Source organism: Scyliorhinus canicula, chromosome 9, assembly GCF_902713615.1.
Source record: "Scyliorhinus canicula chromosome 9, sScyCan1.1, whole genome shotgun sequence".
NCBI lineage: Eukaryota > Metazoa > Chordata > Chondrichthyes > Carcharhiniformes > Scyliorhinidae > Scyliorhinus > Scyliorhinus canicula.
The window spans coordinates 29,323,101-29,345,846 of NC_052154.1; the positions used below are offsets into that span (position 1 = coordinate 29,323,101).

The 22,746-nt window shown below is 43.9% G+C and overlaps 1 protein-coding gene across 2 annotated transcripts in view; it reads right to left on the minus strand.

Annotated features, from left to right (window-relative positions):
• The window catches only part of dhx38 (DEAH (Asp-Glu-Ala-His) box polypeptide 38), a 182,998-nt gene that overhangs the window by 155,868 nt on the left and 4,384 nt on the right, over positions 1–22,746 (minus strand). For both annotated transcript variants that reach the window (XM_038806383.1, XM_038806384.1), the window contains exons 3-5: positions 15,383–15,552; positions 10,957–11,106; positions 208–385 (exon numbers count right to left, since the gene is read on the minus strand). In XM_038806383.1, coding sequence (XP_038662311.1) covers positions 208–385; positions 10,957–11,106; positions 15,383–15,552 — 498 coding nt within the window. The remainder of the gene's footprint in view (positions 1–207; positions 386–10,956; positions 11,107–15,382; positions 15,553–22,746) is intronic.

Here is a 22,746-nt window from a genome sequence, read left to right on the forward strand (position 1 = left end):
GAAAGTTTTAGAGTTTTAGTCTATAATCATTGCCATGGTCACTGGGTGCACCAGAAGCTTTGTCAATACTACAGACCTTCACAAGTTTTTCTTGAACTCAAAGGATCTCTCTAAGTTAGTTGGGAAAGATGGCACAACTGTACTATTCTATTCATCTATTTTTATACAGAACTCATATTTTCAGTTACATATTCATTTTTCACTTACCTTTCCTTATCACGTCTCTCAGTGTCACGGCCTGAAGAGCGATAACTTCTTTCACTCTTATCTGCATCCCTTTGTGAGGGAGTAGGAGATGGAGACTCCCACTGAGATCGATGAGAATACTGGCTTCCAATTCCACTGTCATCATCATCCCAGCTAGATCGAGAAGGAGTAAGAGCATCTATAAAACAAGGTGATTTCAAATGTGATACAAAAAAAAATAAGGCCCCAGTCTTTCTTTCTCATTATTTTCCAGCAATCTCCAACACCAGCTCCCCACCCCCAACACACGCACATTCCTATGCTGAATACTGCTCCATAGAATGGTTTATGTCCAAATAATTTGTTCCCTGGCCTGGCCATGGCCTACATTATGAGTAGATGTGGAACATGCTTCATATTTTTACACTTTCCTTAAATAAACTAACCAAACTCAAAGGGCAAAAAACCTGTGTAATGCCAGTACAGATATAGAACATAGAACAGTACAGCACAGAACAGGCCCTTCGGCCCTCGATGTTGTGCCGAGCAATGATCACCCTACTCAAACCCACGTATCCACCCTATACCCGTAACCCAACAACCCCCCCCCCCCCTAACCTTACTTTTTTTTAGGACACTACGGGCAATTTTTTTTTCATGGCCAATCCACCTAACCCGCACACCTTTGGACTGTGGGAGGAAACCGGAGCACCCGGAGGAAACCCATGCACACACGGGGAAGACGTGCAGACTCCACACAGACAGTGACCCAGCCGGGAATCGAACCTGGGACCCTGGAGCTGTGAAGCATTTATGCTAACCACCATGCTACCATGCTGTAATATGACGATATTACAATTTTAAAAAAACGTTATTGCTTTTAAAATGGACCTTGAGCTGCTAAGATGGCTGCCAAGGGAGTCAGGTGGCCATCTGCAACTTCAACAGACTAACAAGTTGACCGAATGTTCCGAAATGAATTATAAAGGGCAGGAGTCTCCCCCTAAAATGTTAATGCTTAAATAGCACTCCTCTGGAATTTCACACCTGCTATTGTCCAAGTTGGCTTCAAAACAGAGACTCTAGATTTACGAGGTAACAAAGAAAAGCTGTCAAAATCAGCTATTCAAAAGCAAAGTATGAAAAACCACTGTTTACCTTCTATTGAATGTAAGTGATCTTTGACCACGTGGCTGAAACTAATTCTTTAGTATTGAAAGACCACCATTTGCCTTTCATTGTCTATCATGTGATCAAAACTGTTCTCTGATACTGATAATCTTTCATTCCTAAGCTCCGAAGTGGCCTGGGCAGTCTGCAGACCAACATCATCAACACCACACCTGTAGAGAAAGGGTGTACTATCTTGCCTTTCAAGAACTGGAAGGCTTGAAAATCCCTTAAAAAGCCTCTTCCAGCTGGTTTCTGAAAAGCTCTGTGCACACCTGTAAAGAAACTGGACCTCCAGTTATAGCAGCCACCATTTCCTGCTGAACTGTCTTCTCTCCAAAGGAAACCTGCAGTTTAATTCGAACCTGATCCCAGCCATCTGAATTTACCTAAACTGCAATTCTAGAGGGAAAAGCTCCCTCCTTCACTGGATTTTCAAAGACATGTGAACTGCTAACCTGCGGCGGGATTCTCTCCTATCCGGCGGGATGGGGGGTCCCGGCGTAGGGGAGTGGCGCCAACGACTCTGGGGTCGGGCCTCCCCAAAGGCGCGGAATTCTCCACACCTTTGGGGGCTAGGCGCGCCGGAGCGGTTGGCACCATGCCGACTGGCGCAAAAACCGGCGCCAGTGGCCTTTCAGGCCTGCCGCCCGGCAGCGGGGCTATCCGAAAGGCTTTCGCCGGTTCACGCATGCGCCGGCGGTGACGTCAGCAGCCAGCTGCCGCTGACATCACCACCGGCGCATGCGCACTGTGGGTTTCTCTTCCACTTCCGCCATGGCGGCGGCGGAAGTGGAAGAGTGCTCCCCGGGCACTGGCCCGCCCTCTGATAGGGGGGGCCCCGATCGCGGGCCTGGCCACCATGGGGGAACCCCCCGGGGTCCGATCGCCCCCCCCCCCCCCCCCCCAAGGACCCCGGGGGCCCGGTCGCGCCGCCGATCCCGCTGCCACCAGAGGTGGTTCAAACTTCGGCGGCGAGAGAGGCCTCCCAGGGGCGGAACTTCGGCCCATCGCGGACCGGAAAATCGCCGCAGGGGCCTCGCCGATTGGAGTGGCGAGATTCCCGCCCCCGCCAATTCCCGGGTGGCAGAGAATCTCTGCCACAACGGGGGCAGGATTTTCGGCGGCCCCAGGCGATTCTCCGACCCTGCTGGGGGTCGGAGAATTTCTCCCCTGCTTTGTTTTCTAGAAGTGCACTGCCTTTTTTAATTGTATCTTTCCTGAATGTGTGATGTGTGATTGATAGCACTAGACATCCTGGAGGGAGTGAATAAACAATCCTCTAAGTTCATGGAAGTCTGCTGATGGTTATTATAAGTTGGCCACACACAAACAAAGTTTTGAGAGCATGTCTTTTCAAAACTAAACTGCACTGATAACGGACAGAAGAAAAAAGGGAATTGGTGATTTCAGTTTATCTCCCCTGTCCATAACACTTGCACCCATATAATTTTTAATGGCTAAAGAATAGCTACGGCTTTGTAATGCATCCTTAATAAACTTACAGAAAAAGGGCTGTGGATAGCGAACATTATATCCATATCTAAGGAGGTAAAATATGTCCTGGGATCCATAGATCAGTGATTTTAAAACAGATGGCAGGAAAATCAATGAAATTCACACCAAAGAGAAAATAAAATCGAGAGACCTAATATAATAATGAATGGGTTTCAAAAGGAAAAGCCTTGCTTGACCAATCTTGCTGACTTCTATAAAGAGGTAGAGAAGCAGAGGGATTATGAGAAAAGACTGGCAGCCAACATAAAGAAAAATTCCAACGTATTTTTTTGGCACATAAATAGTAAAAGTAGGACCGATTAAGGACCTAAAAGGGAATTTACACACAGAGGCAAGGAGCATGGCTGAGGTATTAAATGAATACTTTGCATCTGTCTTTATAATAATAATCTTTATAATTGTCACAAATAGGCTTACATTAACACCACAATGAATCTAGATCTTGGTGTCCAGGGAACAATTTCAAACTTTGCAGTAGCACAAAACTTGGAAGATTTGTAAATTGTGAGGAGGACAATGTAGAACTTCAAAAGCACATCGGCAAGTTGATGGAATGGGCAAATAGGTGGCAGATGAAGCTCAATGTGGAGAAGTGCGGAGAGGTGGTATATTTCAGTAGGAAGAACATAGGCCAACAATGTAAAATAAGGGGTACAATTCTTAAGGGAGTGCAGGAGCAGAGGGAGTAGGGTGTATATGTGCACAGATCACTAAAGGTAGCAGGACAGATGGAGAGCAGCTTATAGAGCACACAATATCCTGGGCTTTATTAATAGGGGTATAGAATACAAAAGCAATGAGATTATACTGAATTTATACAAGACACTAGTTAGATCTCAGCTGGATCACGGTGTTCAGTTCTAGCTGTCACATTATAGGATGGGCATGAATGCATTGGAGAGAGTGAAGAAGAGGTTTGCAAAATTGGCTCCAGGGATGAAACTTTGGTCACGAGGCCAGATTGGAAAGGTTGGTACTTTTCTCCTTGGAGAGAAGAAAGATTAGAAGAGATTTGATAGAGGTGTTCAAAATCATGAGGGGGTTGGACAGAGTAGATAGTGTGGAACTGTTCCCACTCATAAAAGTATTGTGAATAAGAGGGCACAGATCTAAAGTGATTTGCAAAAGAAGCAAATCTTCTGAGAGAAAGTGGTTCGGATCTGGAATTCACTGCCTGGGAATGTGGTGGAGGCAGGTTCAATCAAGGCATTCAAGAGGGGATTAGATTATTCTGTGAATAGAAATAATGTGCAAGGTAACAGGGAAAAGGCAGGGGAATGACACTAAATCAGAATGCTCATTTGGAGAACCGGTGCAGACACGATGAGCCAAATAGATTTTTCTGTGCTGTAACAATTCTGTGATTCTGAACAGAGAGAATAGACAAGGGTGATATTGAAGATGTCATTTATCTAGATTTCCAAAATATCTTCAATCAGATACCACACAATAGACTAATAAAAAAGCTCAGATCATGTAGTGTCAGGTGACAAGTAGCAAAATGGATAGTTAGCTGGGGTAAAGAATAGCTATTCAGAATGACAGAAGGCAGAAATGGGTGCCCCATTGGGATCAGCACTGAGACCGTAGTTGTTCAGAATTTATTTTAATAATTTAGATTTTGAATCAATAATACAATTTCTAAATTTGCAGGTGACACCAATTTCATTGTGTGGGGGGGGGATAGTTGGCACTGCAATAAGTTACAAGATATTAATAAATTTGATGAATGGTCAAATAATTGTAAAATTTGTTTTAACACAAGTCTACAGTCTTGTAGCTCGGCGATTTTTAACTGCCCCAGAAGGTAGTTGAACTTTAATGGGGTGAATAGCCACCATCAAGCAGATTGTGAATAGCATGGGGGCCATCACACAGCTTTGATAAATACATTTTCAGAGTTCTCACTTAGGACAATTGCAGTTATATCATCATGAAGCATTTGCATGACTACAATGAAGTTGCTGAGATATCCAAATTTCTGGAACACAATCCATAGTCTCATGATTTACTGAGTCATAGAATTTACAGAGCAGAAAGAGGCCGCTCGGCCCATCGAGTCTGCACCGGCTCTTGGAAAGAGCACCCCACCCAAGGTCAACACCTCCACGCTATGCCCATAACCCAGTAACCCCACCCAACACTAAGGGCAATTTTGGACACTAAGGGCAATTTATCATGGCCAATCCACCTAACCTGCACATCTTTGGACTGTGGGAGGAAACCCATGCACACACAGGGAGGATGTCAGGAATAAAAGAATGACTAGGGTAAGAGTAGGGCCAGTCAAGGACAGTGGTGGGAAGTTGTGTGTGGAGGCTGAGGAGATAAGCGAGATACTAAATGAATACTTTTCGTCAGTATTCACTCAAGAAAAAGATAATATTGTGGAGGAGAATGCTGAGACCCAGGCTATTAGAATAGATGGCATTGAGGTGCGTAGGGAAGAAGTGTTGGCAATTCTGGACAAGGTGAAAATAGATATTTCCCCGGGGCCGGATGGGATTTATCCTAGGATTCTCTGGGAAGCCAGGGAAGTCAGAGATTGCTGAGCATTTGGCTTTGATTTTTAGGTCATCATTGGCTACAGGAATAGTGCCAGAGGACTGGAGGATAGCAAATGTGGTCCCTTTGTTCAAGAAGGGGAGTAGAGATAACCCCGGTAACTATAGGCCGGTGAGCCTAACGTCTGTGGTGGGTAAAGTCTTGGAGAGGATTATAAAAGATACGATTTATAATCATCTAGATAGGAATAATATGATTAGGGACAGTCAGCATGGTTTTGTGAAGGGTAGGTCATGCCTCACAAACCTTATCGAGTTCTTTGAGAAGGTGACTGAACTGGTAGACGAGGGTAGAGCAGTTGATGTGGTGTATATGGATTTCAGTAAAGTGTTTGATAAGGTTCCCCACGGTCAGCTATTGCAGAAAATACGGAGGCTGGGGATTGAGGGTGATTTAGAGATGTGGATCAGAAATTGGCTAGTTGAAAGAAGACAGAGAGTGGTAGTTGATGGGAAATGTTCAGAATGGAGTTCAGTTACGAGTGGCGTACCACAAGGATCTGTTCTGGGGCCGTTGCTGTTTGTCATTTTTATAAATGACCTAGAGGAGGGCGCAGAAGGATGGGTGAGTAAATTTGCAGACGACACTAAAGTCGGTGGAGTTGTAGACAGTGCGGAAGGATGTTGCAGGTTACAGAGGGACATAGATAAGCTGCAGACCTGGGCTGAGAGGTGGCAAATGGAGTTTAATGTGGAGAAGTGTGAGGTGATTCACTTTGGAAAGAATAACAGGAATGCGGAATATTTGGCTAATGGTAAAATTCTTGGTAGTGTGGATGAGCAGAGGGATCTCGGTGTCCATGTACATAGATCCCTGAAAGTTGCCACCCAGGTTGATAGGGTTGTGAAGAAGGCCTATGGTGTGTTGGCCTTTATTGGTAGAGGGATTGAGTTCCGGAGCCATGAAGTCATGTTGCAGTTGTACAAAACTCTAGTACGGCCGCATTTGGAGTATTGCGTACAGTTCTGGTCGCCTCATTATAGGAAGGACGTGGAAGCTTTGGAACAGGTGCAGAGGAGATTTACCAGGATGTTGCCTGGTATGGAGGGAAAATCTTATGAGGAAAGGCTGATGGACTTGAGGTTGTTTTTGTTAGAGAGAAGAAGGTTAAGAGGTGGCTTAATAGAGGCATACAAAATGATCAGAGGGTTAGATAGGGTGGCCAGCGAGAGCCTTCTCCAGCGGTTGGAGGTGGCTAGCACGAGGGGACATAGCCTTAAATTGAGGGGTAATAGATATAGGACAGAATTCAGAGGTGGGTTTTTTACGCAAAGAGTGGTGAATGCCCTACCTGCAACAGTAGTGAACACGCCAACATTACGGTAGCATGGTGGTTAGCATCAATGCTTCACAGCTCCAGGGTCCCAGGTTCGATTCCCGGCTGGGTCACTGTCTGTGTGGAGTCTGCACGTCCTCCCTGTGTGTGCGTGGGTTTCCTCCGGGTGCTCCGGTTTCCTCCCACAGTCCAAAGATGTGCGGGTTAGGTGGATTGGCCATGCTAAATTGCCCGTAGTGTAAGGTTAATGGGGCGATTGTTGGGATACGGGTTACGTGGGTTTAAATAGGGTGATCATTGCTCGGCACAACATCGAGGGCCGAAGGGCCTGTTCTGTGCTGTACTGTTCTATGTTCTATTGAGGGCATTTAAAAATTTATTGGATAAGCATATGGATGATAAGGGCATAGTGTAGGTTAGATGGCCTTTAGATTTTTTCCATGTCGGTGCAACATCGAGGGCTGAAGGGCCTGTACTGCGCTGTATCGTTCTATGTTCTATGATGTGCAGACTCCGCACAGACAGTGACCCAAACCGGAATCGAACCTGGAACCCTGGAGCTGTGAAGCAATTGTGCTATCCACAATGCTACCGTGCTTCCCAATGCTTTTTGTTCAGGTCGTTGAATGCAATGAAGGGTTCCTGGTGTTGTTCTCGAGATTTTTCTTTGATTTGACTGGCAACAAAGACAATGAAAGAGAGTCCCTATGGAATGTCTAAAGGCACACAGTTTCTCTGAAAGGATGTCCTTAGTCATAGGGGAAAGCGATTCAGGAGAATGTGTGTCAGTATTTTCCCTGCTCTGGACAAGAGAAAAATACCTCAATAGTTTCCAAAGTATGATTTATCTCCCTTCCTGAAGATACTTGTCGCATTCCTGAAATTTGTGGGGGATAATATTCCAAATCCGTAGGATGAGCGGATGGAGACTTGATCTGAGCAAAGGCTCTCCAGTTTTGCAGACCTTAGCTGGCATACAATTGGGGCTGCAGGTTTTGTTGTTTTTTGCAGCAGCTCTCCCATTAATGGTGATTCATCCACGGATTCTACCACAGGGTATTGGGAGATAGCCTGTAGAGTGTCAGCTTCCACAGTGGATTCACAGTTGAGGAATTGATGGACGTGTCCCATTGGGATCAGCCCCATTGGGATCAGCACTGGGACCGTAGTTGTTCAGAATTTATTTAATAATTTAGATTTTGAATCAATAATACAATTTCTAAATTTGCAGGTGACACCAATTTCATTGTGGGGGGGGGGGGGGGGGGGGGGGGTATAGTTGGCACTGCAATAAGTTACAAGATATTAATAAATTTGATGAATGGTCAAATAATTGGAAAATGTGTTTTAACACAAGTCTACAGTCTTGCACTTCGCAAGAAAAAAAAAGTCATATATTACCCAGAAACTAATCATCTAGATCTGGGACTACAAGTACACAAATTGCTAAAAGTAGCAATGCCATTAACAAGACCATGAAAAAGTTGTAAACACCAGCAGGGTGGCGCAGTGGGTTAGCCCTGCAGCCTCACGGCGCCGGGGTCCCAGGTTCGATCCCGGTTCTGGGTCACTGTCCATGTGGAGTTTGCACATTCTCCCCGTGTTTGCATGGGTTTCGCCCCCATAACCCAAAGATATGCAGGGTAGGTGGATTGGCCAGGCTAAATTGCCCCTTAATTGGACAAAATGAATTGGGCACACTAAATTTGTAAAAAAGAAAAAAAAAAGCAAAAGCAAACCAGCAAAAAAATAGGGCGTATTTGTAGAGAGCTAGAAGTGAAAAGTTGCGAAGTTATACAACGCTTGTATCGGCAAAGCTTGCATCGGCAAAGCTCATATCAAAAATCGGTTGGAGTACTTTGATCACTTGTCATTAGATTGTAAAAACGATATTGAGATCCTACAGTAGGTGCAAACAAATTTTTGCGAGGATATGTGATGAATGTAGGAAATTATTCTGTTATAATGTTATTAAAACCCTGGGTTCAAATACATACAGGCAATATGTCTGCTAAAGCTGTGATTAAAGGATCGTAACGTAATGCAATGATTGATTTAACCATTTAATTGTTTACAGAGAGATGGCTAGTGGAACATTGTTTTGATTTTGAAGGATCCCTGGGACGTAGATAATTTATGAGGAATTGTATTTAGTCCTAGCCAAGCGAGTCTTGGGACTTTTTAGTGGGAGGAGACTGGAGAATGCCATATGCTTGGGATACAGATTTCCGTTGTTACTGAAAGGGTCTCTCTCCGAATGTCTGCTCGGGAAGCAAGTAAACCTGATTGTTAACTTTATTTATAAGTGACATTTGAACTGTATTGGGTAGCTTAATTAAAATACACAGTAACGGTGTAGATAATGAGTTTTTGCCTTTTATTTAAGAACTGTTTTAACTATTAATTGTAAAGCTATTTCCGTGTAGATAATATGGTTAATTCTGTTTTAAAGTAAAGTTTATTTTACCATAAAAGGTACCTTATGATCAGTGTTATCACTCCTGTGGTTTAGTAGTCTTCCCTCACAATCTTACAAATTGCAAATGTTTGGGATTCCCGTACAGTCCTAACAGATACCAGAACCATGAGAATTAATAGGCTGTCTTTTGTTCTCCTGAAAAGAAAAGGTTGAGGGATGATCTATTAGAGCTCTTTAAAATTATTTAAGGTTTGATACAGAAGTTCAGATTTGGGGTGTTTGACAGTGAATTGTCAGAGCTCGCTATTATTATTCCTCTGAAACTGACCACAACTTCAGGATGCTAGGCACAAAAAGATTAATGTAGGAATCCAGAGGTTGCGGTCTGACACTCAGCATTTCAACACAGCCTGTGCTGTGGACATCGTCCCCCAGCCCCACCACAGAGCAGGCAATCATGAAATCAGTGAGTAAGGAAATTCCCCACAACCATTGCCTCGTTAGCAAACACATAAAACATTACACTTTGTTCAATCAGGTATCATTTTGTTAACGCCGATTGGCCCTGAAAAAAAAATATTATCATGAAGTGCTGTGAAATGATCAACTACATTTTTGATGTTTTTTGCTTCACCAATAATTCAAAAAATTCAGAATATTTAGGGCGGCATGGTGGCACAGTGGTTTGCACTGCTGCCTCCTAGCGCCGAAGACCCGGGTTTGATCCCGGCCCCAGGTAACTGTCCGTGTGTAGATTGCACGTTCGCCCAGTATCTGCATGGGTCTCACCCCCCCAACCCAAATATGTGCAGGGTAGGTGGATTGACCACACAAAATTGGCCCTTAATTGGAAAAGAATTTAAATAATTTTTTTTTAAATGCTCTAAATATTTTACCTTCTATCCTCACTCCAAGTCTACATTGCAAATTTTAATTTGCAGAGTGTAAATTTTTCTTAGAAGTGATTTTAGTGTAGTGTTTTTAATTTTTTGTTTGTGTGCCTCTGACTGGCTGCTTGAACAGTCCAGTGATATCACTAAAATAAAAGCAAAATACTAGGGATACTGAAGATCTGAAACTAAAAGAGAAAGTGCTGGAAAACCTCAGGCGGTCTGGTAGCATGTATGGAGAGAGAAACAGAGTTAACATTTCGAGCTGAATATGACTTGGCTTTGTGAAACCAGCTTATTTGGAAAGCAGTTATTACTGATTATATCACTGCTGCTCCAATCTGCCAACACCACAATCAGCTGCATTACCACGGAATGGTAATAGAGGTGAAATCCTCTCCAGACAGATTGCTTGTCCAAGTGAGACCTATCTCGCAGTCACTGGCAAGGGCCCTTGCTTAACCACTGACTGCAAACTCTGGGACAGGATGAGAAACGCTAGAGACCGATATAAAGTAATCGCTAAGAAATCAAATAGGGAATTCAGGAAAAAAAAACCTTTATCCAGGTGAAAATGTGGAATTCACTACCACATTGAGTGGATGAGGGAAAGATGGATGAATTTAAGAGGAGGCTAGATAAGCAGCTCGATGAAGAAAGCTGGGATGAGGCTCAAGTGGAGCATAAATACCTGTATGCACTAGCTGGGCCAAAAAGTCAGCTTCTGTGCTTTATATTTAATGTAATTTTATGTATCACTGCTAATTTCTCACCAACTCTTTCAGGCATGCTACAACTCTTTCAGGCATGTTACACAGAATGTGGAAGTCCAGTCACTAGGTTAGCCAGTCAATTATAATCAGACTGAAAACTGATTTGCCTCTGCAGCAGATATTATCAAGATTTTGTTTATTCAGGATGAATTGGCTCACCTTTTAATCTGTGCCTGGGAGTGCCGGGTTCGCCTTTTCTGCTGCTTCTGCTTCGATCTGAGCAATTGTCTCTGTACCCTCTTTCACTTCGCTCTGATGTGTCTCTGTCCTTTCTCCTGGAGGAACTGGACCTATTACACTCTCGATCAGCTGTAAAAATGAAAGCAAATTATATACATTGAAAGAAAAGAGTTAATTTACAATATATAGCTATCCAACCAAGCTACATTAGAATTCTTTTGTCAGAGTATATACAATTTCTACTTAATTCAGGATCCACTGAAGATGCTCTGCAGTTCTTTAGTCTTATGTGCAATTTGTTGTCCTAAGCTGAATTTCTTGTGCATAGAGCATACAAACTTAAGAGTGAGCCAGCAGGTAAGGCTAGAGGTTGCAAAAATAGTAAACTGACAGAACTAAAGGCTCTGTATCTGCATCCATGTAGCATAGTCAATAAAAGGGGTGAATTGAGATCTCAAATCAAAATAAATATGTATGATCTTGATAACAGTACCAGTGATTATAATATGATTGAATTTTAAGTGGGTTTAAGATTAGTGCTTGAACATAAATAAGAACAGGTGATAAGGTTAAATAAGGTAAGGTGTGAAGACATAGCTGGCTAAAGTAAACTGGGGAATTAGGTTAACAGATAGGCAAGTATAAACGGCGGACACGCAAGGAGCCATTTCAGAACAAATAAAGATACATTCTGGTGAGGGAGAAAAAGACTCAAGGAGAAGGACGTACCATTTGTGGCTAACTAAGGAAGTTAAAGATAGTATCAAATTGAAAAAGAAAAAGCATGGTGGGGAGAGTGAAAGCTGATCTGGCAAGATGGGATGGTCTCCCTCTGTCACTGGCAGGTCGGGCACAGGCGGTTAAAACGAACATGTTGCTGCGATTTTGGTGTTTTTTCCAATACCTGCCGATTTTTCTGCCAAAGGCATTTTTCAGAGAGATTGAAGGGATGATTACCTCGTTCATATGGGGAGGGAAGGTGGCCAGAGTTAGAAAGGTGCTTCTACAGAGGGGCAGGCAGGTAGGGTGTTTTGGGTCTTCCGAACCTGATGTATTCATTCCGAGCGGCAAATGTGGAGACGGTGCGGAGCTGGATCAGAGGGGTTGATTCCCAGTGGGTCAGAATGGAGGAGAGTTTAATAATAATGGGAGATGAAGGGGATTAAGACACTAAAAGATTTGTTTCCTGGGGGTCGGTTTGCAGGATTGAAGGAGCTGGAAGCGAAGTAAGGGCTGGAGCAAGGGGAAATGTTTAGATTCATGTAGGTTCGAGATTTTGCCAGAAAGGACATACAGCGTTTCCCGGTGGAGCCGGACTCCACATTACTGGAGGAGGTGCTGACGACAGGAGGACTGGAGAAGGGGTAGTGTCAGCGGTTTATAGAGCTATTTTGGAAGAGGAGAAGGCACCACTGGAAGGGACCAAAACAAAGTGGAAGGAAGATTTGGGAGGGTATGGAGGAGGGCTCCTGGTGTGAGGTGCTCCGGAGAGTGAATGCCTCCACCTCGTGCGCGAGGTTGGGGCTGATACAGCTGAAGGTGGTATACAGAGCACACCTCACAAGGGTGTGAGGATGAGCCGATTCTTTAAAGGGGTAGAAGATGTGTGAGAACGTTGCGAGAGAACGTGGGGGGCTTTAATTATGTGGCAGAATAGGAGACGGGTAACTATACTTCAATTATGTGGCAGAATAGGAGGCGGGTAACTACACTTCAATTATGTGGCAGAATAGGAGGCGGGTAACTATACTTCAATTATGTGGCAGAATAGGAGACGGGTAACTATACTTCAATTATGTGGCAGAATAGGAGACCGGTAACTATACTTCAATTATGTGGCAGAATAGGAGACAGGTAAATGCTAAATAACAAAATGTAATTCCAAAGAAAGCTCTCAGCTGGAGCACTGTAAAGGTTGATCCTGATGGGTTGGAGAACAACCTCTCCACCCTGCGTGGCGGGGGGACCTGTTGGAATTCTTGACTCTTGAGAAGGTTAAGTTTGAACTGAGGGGAAGGATGGAGGGGTTCGACAATTCATGGACATTATTCATTGTGCACTTTCAAGAACTGGATAACATCGAAAATTAGTTGGGGGGGGTGGATGGGAGGGTTGGGGGGAGTGGATGGGAGGGTTGGGAGGAGGGGGACTGTGTGTTAATGGTGACTATGGGTGATTCCTGATTCCTTTTTGTCATTTGTTTATGTGAACATGCGGGCTAATGTTTGGAGTTTGGTGGGAGAATGGGATCGTTGTTATTGATATGGGGATTGACATATTCATTACTGATCATTGTTTATTGTTGGTGGGTGTAAATGTGGGAGTAAATGTGAAAAGGAGGAGAATAAAAATATTTAAAACAAAAAAAATAAAGCAAAGCAACAAAATGAAGAGAAAATAAACTAAGCTAAATCAAGAAGTACGGTTTGATAAACTAATCTTTGCCAATGGATAGCCAAGGAGAAAGAAAGTTAATCACATACAAGCCTTCCAAATTCTAGTATTGCTGTTTATAAACTTCCAAATATGAATCATTGCTAGAAAACATGATATGAATGCTTACTACATCAATATTTGAGACAATTTAAGTTCTGTTCTCTCTCCTTGCCCATATCTTTGAAAGTAAAAGGCTATCGATGAGCAATGTAACTATACTTCAATTATGTGGCAGAATAGGAGATGGGTAAATGCTAAATAACAAAATGTAATTCCAAAGAAAGCTTTGAGCTGGAGCACTGTAAAAGTCCAAATGATCCATGAAAAGTATTTTATCCTCTTAATATTTTAATATATGAACTATACAGTCCCAAAAAAATATTGGACCAGATTTTGCAGCAGAAATAACAGTGAAGCTAACAGTATTCACCATTATTTATGTGGAACCTGGACTGCAATGTCTGGAAATGGTACATGGCCAGTTAAACACGGAAACCCAGTTGTCCGTAACATAACATACTTCCAAAAGCCTCTCAAAGAAAACAGCATTTATAGTCTAGCTCCCCATTCAAATACACTGAATGGCATGAAGTTGTTGTGCTTACTTCACAGACACAGACAAAATCCACCACAACAAGCTGATACGTATTCATTCCAGTGCAAAACACATTTTTTACAGCAGAATTTGTGGTAATTACTGCCCAATCCTGATGCAGTTTCTTTTATTCGATGGGCATCGTTGGATGGGCCAGCATTTATTCTCCATCCCTAACTGCCCTTGAGAGGCAGTTAAAAGTCAACCACATTGCTGTGGATCTGGAGTCACACTGTGGTTACTGCAAAACAACCCCTCGGGACTCTGAAAATCATCTTTAATTAATGTGGAGCTGCATACACCTTTAATTGTTTCAAAATAAATGAAATGTGTTCCCTGATCCAAGATGATGCATGCATTTTGGGTCTAATTTACAGTACAATCATTGCCAAGCCTCATGGAAAGTCTATAGGTAAGTGTAATGAATGGCTGGAATCATAGAATCCCCACAGTGCAGAAAGAGGTCATTCAGCCCATTGAGACTGCACCAACCCTCTGTAAGAGTACCCTACCAAGGTTCACTCCCCTGCAACCCCATAACCTTCAACTCAGTGACAACTTAGCATGGCCAATCCACCTAACTTGCAGATCTTTGGACTGTGGGAGGAAACCGGAGCACCCGGAGGAAACCCAAGCAGACACAGGGAGGACGTGCAAACGCCACACAGACACCCAAGGTTGGAATCAAACCCAGGTCCTTACGCTGTGATGCAGCAGTGCTAACCACTGAGCCACCGTACCACCGTAAGCAAAACCTGTCTCACTAATATTTTCAAAGATTTGATTTCAAAAATAAAATTTTCCCTCCATGCTGTGTGGTATTGAATTACATAACAGCTTTATTACAGATTAACAACACCCTTTGTAAATTCGTCATGCAAATGATTAGCAGCCAGCCAATGAAAAGCTAATTGATTTTTTATATGTAACAATGTTACTTTCAAATGACAACCTTTTTGGACTTTGGATTTGTTTCACTCAAGCCGAAATCTCTCCACATATACAAACAGTAATAAAACAATATTCTATACAGTCCTATTGTAAATAAATTAAAATTACTTTTTAGAAGCAGTTCCAATTCAGTGTCCAATGAAACTCCGACAGATGCGTATCTACCATAGGTATCTTATTGGGTTCACTGGCATTATTCCCGACATTAACCAATAGCTATCCCTGCGAGTTTTACCTCTTGAGAACAAAGTTTAGTTCAAGAGTAGCATTTCAAATATATAAAGCCCCTAAGTGGTAGCATAGTCTGGAACCTCAAAATGTGAGACAGTAACATTTAAAGAAAATACAGAAAATCTGATGCTCCATTTTAGCGACATATCAAGGGCAATGAAAATATTTTTATCATGACCCCTCTTTACTCACAGTCACGGTCTCTGCTTCGATCCCTTTTCTTTTCCTTGTCATTGTCCTTTGATGATGCATAAACTCCGTGTTCGCGGCGATCCCGCTCTCTTTGTCGATGCCGCTCCTTAAATTCTTCGCTAACACCACCTGTGTGTGAAGGCGTCTCTGCACCAGAGGTACGATAGTATCTACAACAATAAGACCACATTTAGCTGTGCAAACAACAACTTCTGTTTAACAATAGTAACTTAATAACTAGTCATTTAATTGTAAATTATAGAATTCTGAAAGTCAAACAAGCACTTAATGCAGTCAATCTTTCAGATAGCGATCCCTAGAATTGAGTATTAAAGTAGAACATTTAATGCAAGATTAGTGTCCCCTTCCATAAATAGAGTTGGTTAGTTTAGCTATATTTTTGTTTGCATCAAAAATAAATCCAAGTTGGTCCAGCTCCACATCCCTCAGAGATATCGGAATTCATTTATTTCTTGGCCTTTCGTGCGTCCCTGGTTTTAACGGATTCCCATATTGGTGCCCATGCCTTCAGTTGCCTCAGCCCTGAACTCTGGAATTCATCCCTAAACCTCTCTACTTCACATTCCTCCTTTAAGATACTCCTTAAAATCGATCACTTTGACTAAGCTTTTGGTCACCTGACTAATATCTCCTGGTGTGGTTAGGTGTCATTTTATTGTTTTGTAAGGTTCCTGTGCAGCACCTTGGGACATATAATTACATTAAAAGGTACGTACAAATATAAACTGTTGTTTGGATCGGATTGGATTTGTTTATTGTCACGTGTACCGAGGTACAGTGAAAAGTATTGTTCTGCATACATTTCAGGCAGATCATTCCATACATGAAAAAAACACATAGGGAAAACATAAATACACAAAGTAAATACATAGACACAGGCATCGGGTGAAGCATACAGGAGTGTAGTACTACTCAGTAGAGAAGATGCGTGAAGAGATCAGATCAGTCTATGAGGGTCATATGGGAGTCTGGTAACAGCAGGAAAGAAGCTGTTTTTGAATCTGTTAGTGCGTGTTCTCATACTTTTGTGTTTCCTTGCCCGATGAAGAAGTTGGAAGAGTGAATAAGTCGGGTGGGAGGGGTCATTGATTATGCTGCCTGCTTCCCCAAGGCAGCGGGAGGTGTAGTCAGAGTCAATGGATGGGAGGCGGGTTCGTGTGATGGACTGTGCTGTGTTCATGACTCTGCAGTTTCTTACGGTCTTGGGCCGAGCAGTTGCCATACCAGGCTGTGATGCAGCCAGATAGGATGCGTTCTATGGTGCATCTGTAAAAGTTGGTAAGTGTCGATGCAGACATGCCAAATTGCCTTAGTTTCCTGAGAAAGTATAGGCACTGTTGTGCTTTCTTGGTCGTGGGAGCCAAGTCCTAGGTTGTGGAGCTTTGATCTGAGCTTGGCTGGGATTATGGTGTTGAAGGCAGAGCTGTAGTCAATGAACAGGAGTCTGACGTAGGAGTCCATGTTGTCGAGATGCTCCAGGGACGAGTGTAAGGCCAGGGAAATGGCGTCTGCTGTGGACCGGTTGTAGCGGTATGCAAATTGCAGTGGGTCGAGGCATTCTGGGAGTATGGAATTGATGTGCCTCATGACCAACTTCTCAAAGCACTTCATAATGATCGATGTCAAGGCTACCGGACGATAGCCATTGAGGCATGTTGCCTGGTTCTTCTTTGGCACTGGTATGATGGTGGTCATCTTGAAGAAGGTGAGGACCTCGGAACAGAGTAGGGAGAGGTTAAAGACGTCCGCGAACACATCTGCCAGCTGGTCCGCGCAGGATCTGATTGCACGACCAGGGACCCCGTCAGGACCAGTCGCTTTCCGAGGGTCCACTTCCAAGAAGGCAGATCTGACTTCAGAAGCTGTGACAGTGGGTATGGGTGTCTCCGAGTCTGCTGGGGCCGTTGACAGCGGACTGATGGTTTCCTGCCTGAACCAAGCATAGAATGCATCGAGTTCATTGGGGAAGGGTGTGCTGCGTTAGTCTGTGACTCTAGCTTGGTCCGATATTGTCTCTTGGCATCCCTGATGACTTTGCAGAGGTCGTACCTGGATTTCTTGGACAGGTCGGGGTCGTCTGACTTGAACACCTCAGATCTGACCTTCAGTAGAGAAGTCATTCTACTGATTAAGCCATGGTTTCCGGTTGGGGAATGTACGCACTACTTTCTTTGGTACGCAGCCTTCTACACATTTGCTGATAAAGTTTGTGATCGTGGTGGCATACATGGAGTTCTTAAATATGGACCAGTCCACTGACTCCAAGCAGTCACGTAGGAGCTCTTCTGTTGCCTCCGACCAACACTGCACGGCCTTAACCAGATTCTCCCTCTTATGTTTCTGCTTGTATGCCGGGAGAAGGAGCACCGTCTTATGATCGAGTTTCAGAAGTGCAGTCGGGGGATGGATAGGTAGGCACCCTTGATTTTTGTGTAGCAGTGGTCGAGTGTTGGTGCCCTTGGTGGGACAGGAGATATGTTGGTGGAATTTTGGCAGTAGACTTGAGGTTGGCCTGGATGAAGTCCCCGGCCACGATGAACAAGGCCTCCGGGTATTCTGTTTCATTGTTATTTATATCTGTGTACCTGTGTACATCCAGCGTCTTCCGTCTGGGGTGGGATGTAGACCGCTGTGGTCCAAGGAACAGCAGGTCGCCAGGGTCGCCCAGTCCAAGCACCAGGAAGAGTTGATGAGCAGGTAAACCCCTCCAACCTTTGCTTTGCCTAATGGCGCCGTGCGGTTATTCTGGTGTATTGAGAAGCCTTAAGGTTGTATGGCACACTCCGATATGGCACGGGTGAGCCATGTCTCTGTGAAACAGAGCACACAGCAGTCTCTTACTTCCCCCTGAAAGGTAAGTCCAGCGTTAAGCTCGTCCAGGTTGTTCTCGATCGCTTGGACATTTGCCAGGAGTATGCTGGGGTGTGGAGACTTGAAACTGCGTTGTTTTAGTCTTACCTGCAGACCTCACCTGCAGGATTTGACTGGAATTTATACAATCACTGAAAAAAGGCATGCCATCAAAGCTTTTTGTCTCACACTTGTCAAGACAGATGCAGAAATAACAATGTCTGCGGTATATCGTGCCTCAGGCAACCATATTTGGATCTGAAAAGTGCCCAGTCGACCTCAAATTACCCCAAAAGGTTGTGTAACAGATGAAACTAGCTGCATCACTCTACTACTCTGCAGTAGCAAACAAATGGTATTCACCACTAATAGGATGCCATCATGCCAAAGAAAACATTCTGCCTATCACACAAAAGCATAATGTGGTATACGGCTTTCAATGCCCGTACATAGGCCCAATGACTGTCAGGGCCCATTGACTGCTCGCAATAGGCAGAGTACTGATGATACTCAACAAGCCCATGTTTGCAAAATTCAGAACATGTTTAACGTTAGATGTGACTCCACAATTGAACAGTACAAATCGATTAACTCCATGGTAATACTTTGATCAAAGTCGGTTTGTCGGGACTTCCGGTGACGGCGGGCGGGAGGTAGCCGCACACTGGAGGACTCCCGCTCAGGAATAGAAATTTTGCAGTTTTAACGCCCGGATCCGGGGGCAACGGAGGCTGAAAAGGCTGTAACAAGACACAGGGAGGAGAAATGTCCAAGTTTGGGAGAAAAGCGGCCATGTAAAAGGGGGTTAACAAAGTCCGCCATTGAGTGGAAAAGTCAGCACAGGAACTGTAAGGAAAGCAGAGGCTGGAGCACCAAGGGAGGCCACAGCGCTCACAGCAGAAGAAATGACCACGGTGATGGCTGCGGAACTTGAAAAGCAGTTCACAAAACATATGAAAGCGATGAAGAAGGAGATGGGGCGGTATTGAAAGTGCTGATGGAGGAGGCGATTGCCCCGGTGAGGGCGGCGGTATCAAACACAGCGGCAGAGGTGCGAGAGCAAGGTGAGACACTGAAGGAAATGGAAGAGGCATTATCGCAGCACAGTGACCAACTCACCTCGATGGGGAAAGAGTTGCGGACGGTGGTAGAGACCAACAAGGGTCTGTGAGTCAAAATGGAAGAACTGGAAAACGGATCCAGGCGACAAATTCGGAGGATTGTGGGTCTGCCCGAAGGGGTGGAAGACCCGAGGCCGACGGAGTATTTTTCCACGATGTTGGCAAAGCAATTGGGGGAGGACGACAATCCGTCCTGATATGAACTGGATCGAGCTCATCGCTCGTGGAGGCCTGACCCAAAGGACAGTGAGCCGCCAAGAGTAGTAACTGTGTGTTTCCATAGCTATAGCGTGAAGGGGAAAGTCTTGTGCTGGGCAAAGCAGAAGTGGGTGGTGCAGTGGGCTGGAACTGGTATACGCATATACCAGCACTTTACGGTGGAGCTGGCAAGGAGGCGGGGTGCAGTTCGGCATAGTATATCCAGCTACGTTGAGGGTGACCTACAAATCAAAGGACTTTTATTTTGGGATGGCAGAAGAGTTTGCGAAGGCAGAATTGATAAATGGTCGTGTACCGATGTAACTTTATTTTTTCACTGCATGTTGGTGTATGTACTAAATGAGTCGACGCTGTATATAATTGGACAAGGGAAGAGATGGGACTTCCATTTGCAATAATGATTCTTTGGGGCTTGGGTGTGTATGCGGGATTTGTGTGCTAAAGGGGATTTCTTGGTTTTCCTGGGACCGGGCAAGGGGGAAGGAGACCCGGGCGGGACCTCCATGCTGGCCGGTTTAAGTTAGGTTGGGGGAAGGAACCGAGGTTGGGGGGAGGAGCTTACAAGAGGAAATAGAGGGGAGGAGTCTGGGAGGGGAGTTGGTGTCTAGAATTCATTGTTGTCATTCACGGTACTCTTTCGGAGATTGGATGGCGTTGAATATTAGGGGGGTGTTGGACTATATATGTCAATGGTGACCATAGGTGATTCCTGATTCCTTTTTCTTTTTTCCAGCTTGGGATGGTTTGTTTTATTTGATGCTTATATTGTCAGGTGGGCCGTTGTTTGGGGTGGTGGGAGGATGGGATCGCTGTTGTTAATAAGGGGATTGGCATTGTATTTGTTACCGTTTACTGTTAGTTGGTGGGGTGTAAATTCTGAAGAAAATGCGAAAATGGAGACTAAAAATATATATTTTTTAAAAGTCGGCTAGTCAACCAATTTCAGCATAAATTGTAGTATGTCTCTGACCCACAATCCAATACACTATCCCAAAATTGCAACTTAGCTTGGATGGTAAATGATTAGCTCCATAGAAATCTTACTTTCCCATAAGGAAATAGATAACGGCACTCAAATAAAGGATGTATCTACTTCACCTCTGAACTTCAACAGTTAAAAGTTTGCTTACATTGGTAAGCTACGGTGAATGTACTCAAAGTAACTAATTCAATGTGAAGGGCATTCGTATGCTGTGAAAGGTTCTACATAAATCCAAGTTCTTTCTTTTCCTAAAAGGATTGAAGTAGAACATGTACAGGAACAGTCAATCCGTTAATGTTCCCCTTTCTTGAAAAAGTGTCTGCAGAGTTCTTGTTAACACTGCAAGGTATAGTTATAAGGGCCCTTCCTGTTGATTCCCTTATTTCCTATTTCTTTTACTTTGCCATTATCTTTTTGGTCCATGGATCTTTAATCGACATATAGTTTAGAGTCGAGCAAAGGAAGTGAGGAACTCAAAAATTTCAAAATAGTACATTCTGTTATGACGTTTTAGCTTTTGAACAGAAGAACTCAGACTTTTTGGCACCCAAAAGATTGAAGCGATTTGGTTGGCTGGTGATCAATGGATTGGCCAAAGACGATATTCTGCCCAGCAACGGACAGTTATTGGGTCCTGCCAGGTGGGGTGTTTGCGGGAAACTGCAGAGAATGCTCCTTGTGGTAAAATCACCAACAGACTGAATCTTCGGCCCAATATACAATTGGGCACTTTAAATTAAAACCACAGTCAGAACGACAGACAGGCATGATGGGAACTCAAACAGCCAAGTTTGAATATATTGGCAGAGACAACAGCTGGGGCAAGTCTGGGTCCATCCTGAAAACAGGAGATCAGAAGATAATCAGCCCCATTCAAATGGATAGATTGTTCTTGGTTGCCCTGATGAAGTCAGACTCTCTGGCACCTAGATTTCCCACCAATATCTTACATGAGATATGGTTATGTACGGCAATGTACCTGAGGAATTGGGGGGGGGGACCCACCTCGACAGACAAGGGCCCAGAGACAACTGAGGCTCACAGGATCGGACCTGCAGCTCGATCAAGTGCATCAGCACGGGAAATATTAGAATCTTGGGCATATTCTCGTTGGGATAATTTAGGCGAATAACTGTTTCATTGTGTTTGAAAATAAATTTAGGTTGAATTGTGAACCTGCATCTGTCCTTTGTTCATCTTGCAAATAAGGGCACCTGGGTAAAATGTTTGAATAATAAACTGGCCAAAGTGTCTGATAATTTACAGATAACAGTGGTGGCCCTGGGTGGGCTTTGATAAAGAAGTGACCTAGTTGCATTCCCCAACATCTTGCCCGAGCTTGAATTAAGAGGACAGTCACCCGACGTGATGGCCATGATTCAAGTGGGTGGACGCAAATACAGGCATGCGACAAGTAAATTGGGTCAAGCCAGATGTCTGTAACATGAGGCGAACAACCTCCGTAGTCAGAACTAGGATAGTCCAAGGGAATTGGGTAAAACTCTGTGGGAGGGAATTTAGTGAAAGTCTGACCCCTACCTGGTTGATTCCCACACACCCGCGATGAACCCCAGGGAGAGAGAAAGAGTTAGAAATGGCAAGCTGTGCCGAATGGGAAGAAACCTTAGGAGATACTTAAACAAGAAATGACCCAAACGGATAAAATTGGGTAACAACCTGATATCGGATCTGGGATCCGAAAGAAAAAAATTGTTGTGACCATAACGAGTTGGGCAGGTGGGCTTCTAAATTGAGTAAAGTGATTGCAATTGCTAGTTGTATGGTGAAGCTCTGCATTTGCTAGGCGGAAAGTTTAAAATTAAAAAAATTAGGTGATGCTAGGGAGCAGATCGAGAAGCTGAAAAGCAAGTTAGAGATACGAGAGCAGAGGGACCAAGCCAACTTTCCACATATGAGCCAGTTTCAAGCTCAATGTGAGGTAACATGTCAAAAAGAACAGCGCATGATCCAGGATCGAGACGCGGTGCGACAAATAGAGGAAGGAGCTGCGCTCCAAAAGCTAGTGATTTGAAACAAACCTGTTGGACTTTAACCTGGCGTTGTAAGACTTCTTACTATTTCACAATGTAATAAGCAAAAAAAATAAGAATTTTCTCAGACAAAACTCATATGTTGCATTTATGTGATCAGAAATAGATAATATAGTGCAA